The following is a 1176-nucleotide window of genomic DNA, read 5'->3' on the forward strand; positions in this document are numbered from 1 at the left end:
CTTATCGACGGTGACGAGAAGCACATTTGGAACATAGCATGGAAAAGACCCGTATAGAGATACCCAATCCCATATGCCAATCTATACAGCGGTACAGCGAAAAACAACAACGACCTGATGCGTAAAAAGCGCTCGCCCAGATGATCGATATACACTTTCCAATACCTTTTCCAGTGTCTTTTGATCTCCGGTCTCCTCCGGAGCGCCAAACAAACCTCGCTTATAGACAATGGGTTGAGGACGACATAATATATCTACCGTAAAAAAATTTCCGGAAAATTTTCATTTTTTCCGACCGTAAAAAATTGAAAATCTCACTGCCAAAAGAAACTTAGTTTACACGAAAGAATTTCCGCCTTTGAAATTTCGAATGACACCATTATTACCAGAAACAATATAGGTATGTCGATTGGTGCACGTAGAAACAGCGTTCCAAGATAAAAGGGTCTGAAAAAAATACACAAAAATCAGAAAAAAACCAAAAAAAATCATCAACCTACCGAGCAACAACGAAAAAGGCAGGAATAAGATGGTACAAAGCGATGCTGAACTTGGCAATCCATCTGAAAAAAATTCCGAAAAGAGTGGTATGCACGCATGAACAAAAGATACTCTATATTACTCACCTCGGTGCAGTAGCCACAAAAGGGTTGAAGAACTCCAACGCCAATGTACAGAGCAATCGCCAATCTTTACAGTGCGCACCAAATTGATCATGATTAGTAACCCGAACCTAATCCGACATACCATACAATCAAGCAAAAGAAAATATATTTTCCACTCCCCGAATTTTTTCTCATAAATTTTCACAAAATTTTCCCTTAAGACCTGTGGTGCTGCAGTACTGGAAGCCGCGCCTTTTAATCTCATCTGTGTTATGAACATCCTCTGAGTCAGCTCACTGCCAGACGCACAACATGTCTGAAAAAAATGCAAAAAAATTTAAATCCATAACTTAGCGAAAAAATTTTCACTCTTTTTTCCAACAGAAAATCATAAAAAAATTTTCCGGAAATTTTTTCTCAGCTTTCCTTACCGCATCAGTTCCACTTAACCTCTCCAACGTCTCCAAAAGCGCCTTCCGTTCCCACAGACACACCGACTTCGAGGGGACCACTACAGCGCTCCGACCAAATTTCTGTTGACTCATCGTTACACTGAATAAAATACGAAATC

The 1176-nt window shown here is 39.9% G+C and overlaps 1 protein-coding gene across 1 annotated transcript; it reads right to left on the reverse strand.

Moving 5' to 3' along the window:
- Positions 1-500: 500 nt before the first annotated feature.
- On the reverse strand, positions 501-1150 carry Pmar_PMAR022032 (hypothetical protein; the record flags this gene model as incomplete). Its single annotated transcript, XM_002779735.1, has 4 exons — positions 501-563; positions 627-733; positions 829-921; positions 1037-1150. Coding segments are annotated over 4 exons (377 nt in total), but the record flags the coding sequence as incomplete, so codon positions are not given.
- Positions 1151-1176: the final 26 nt, after the last annotated feature.

This window comes from Perkinsus marinus (genome assembly GCF_000006405.1).
Source record: "Perkinsus marinus ATCC 50983 genomic scaffold scf_1104296945546, whole genome shotgun sequence".
Taxonomy (NCBI): Eukaryota; Perkinsozoa; order Perkinsida; family Perkinsidae; genus Perkinsus; species Perkinsus marinus.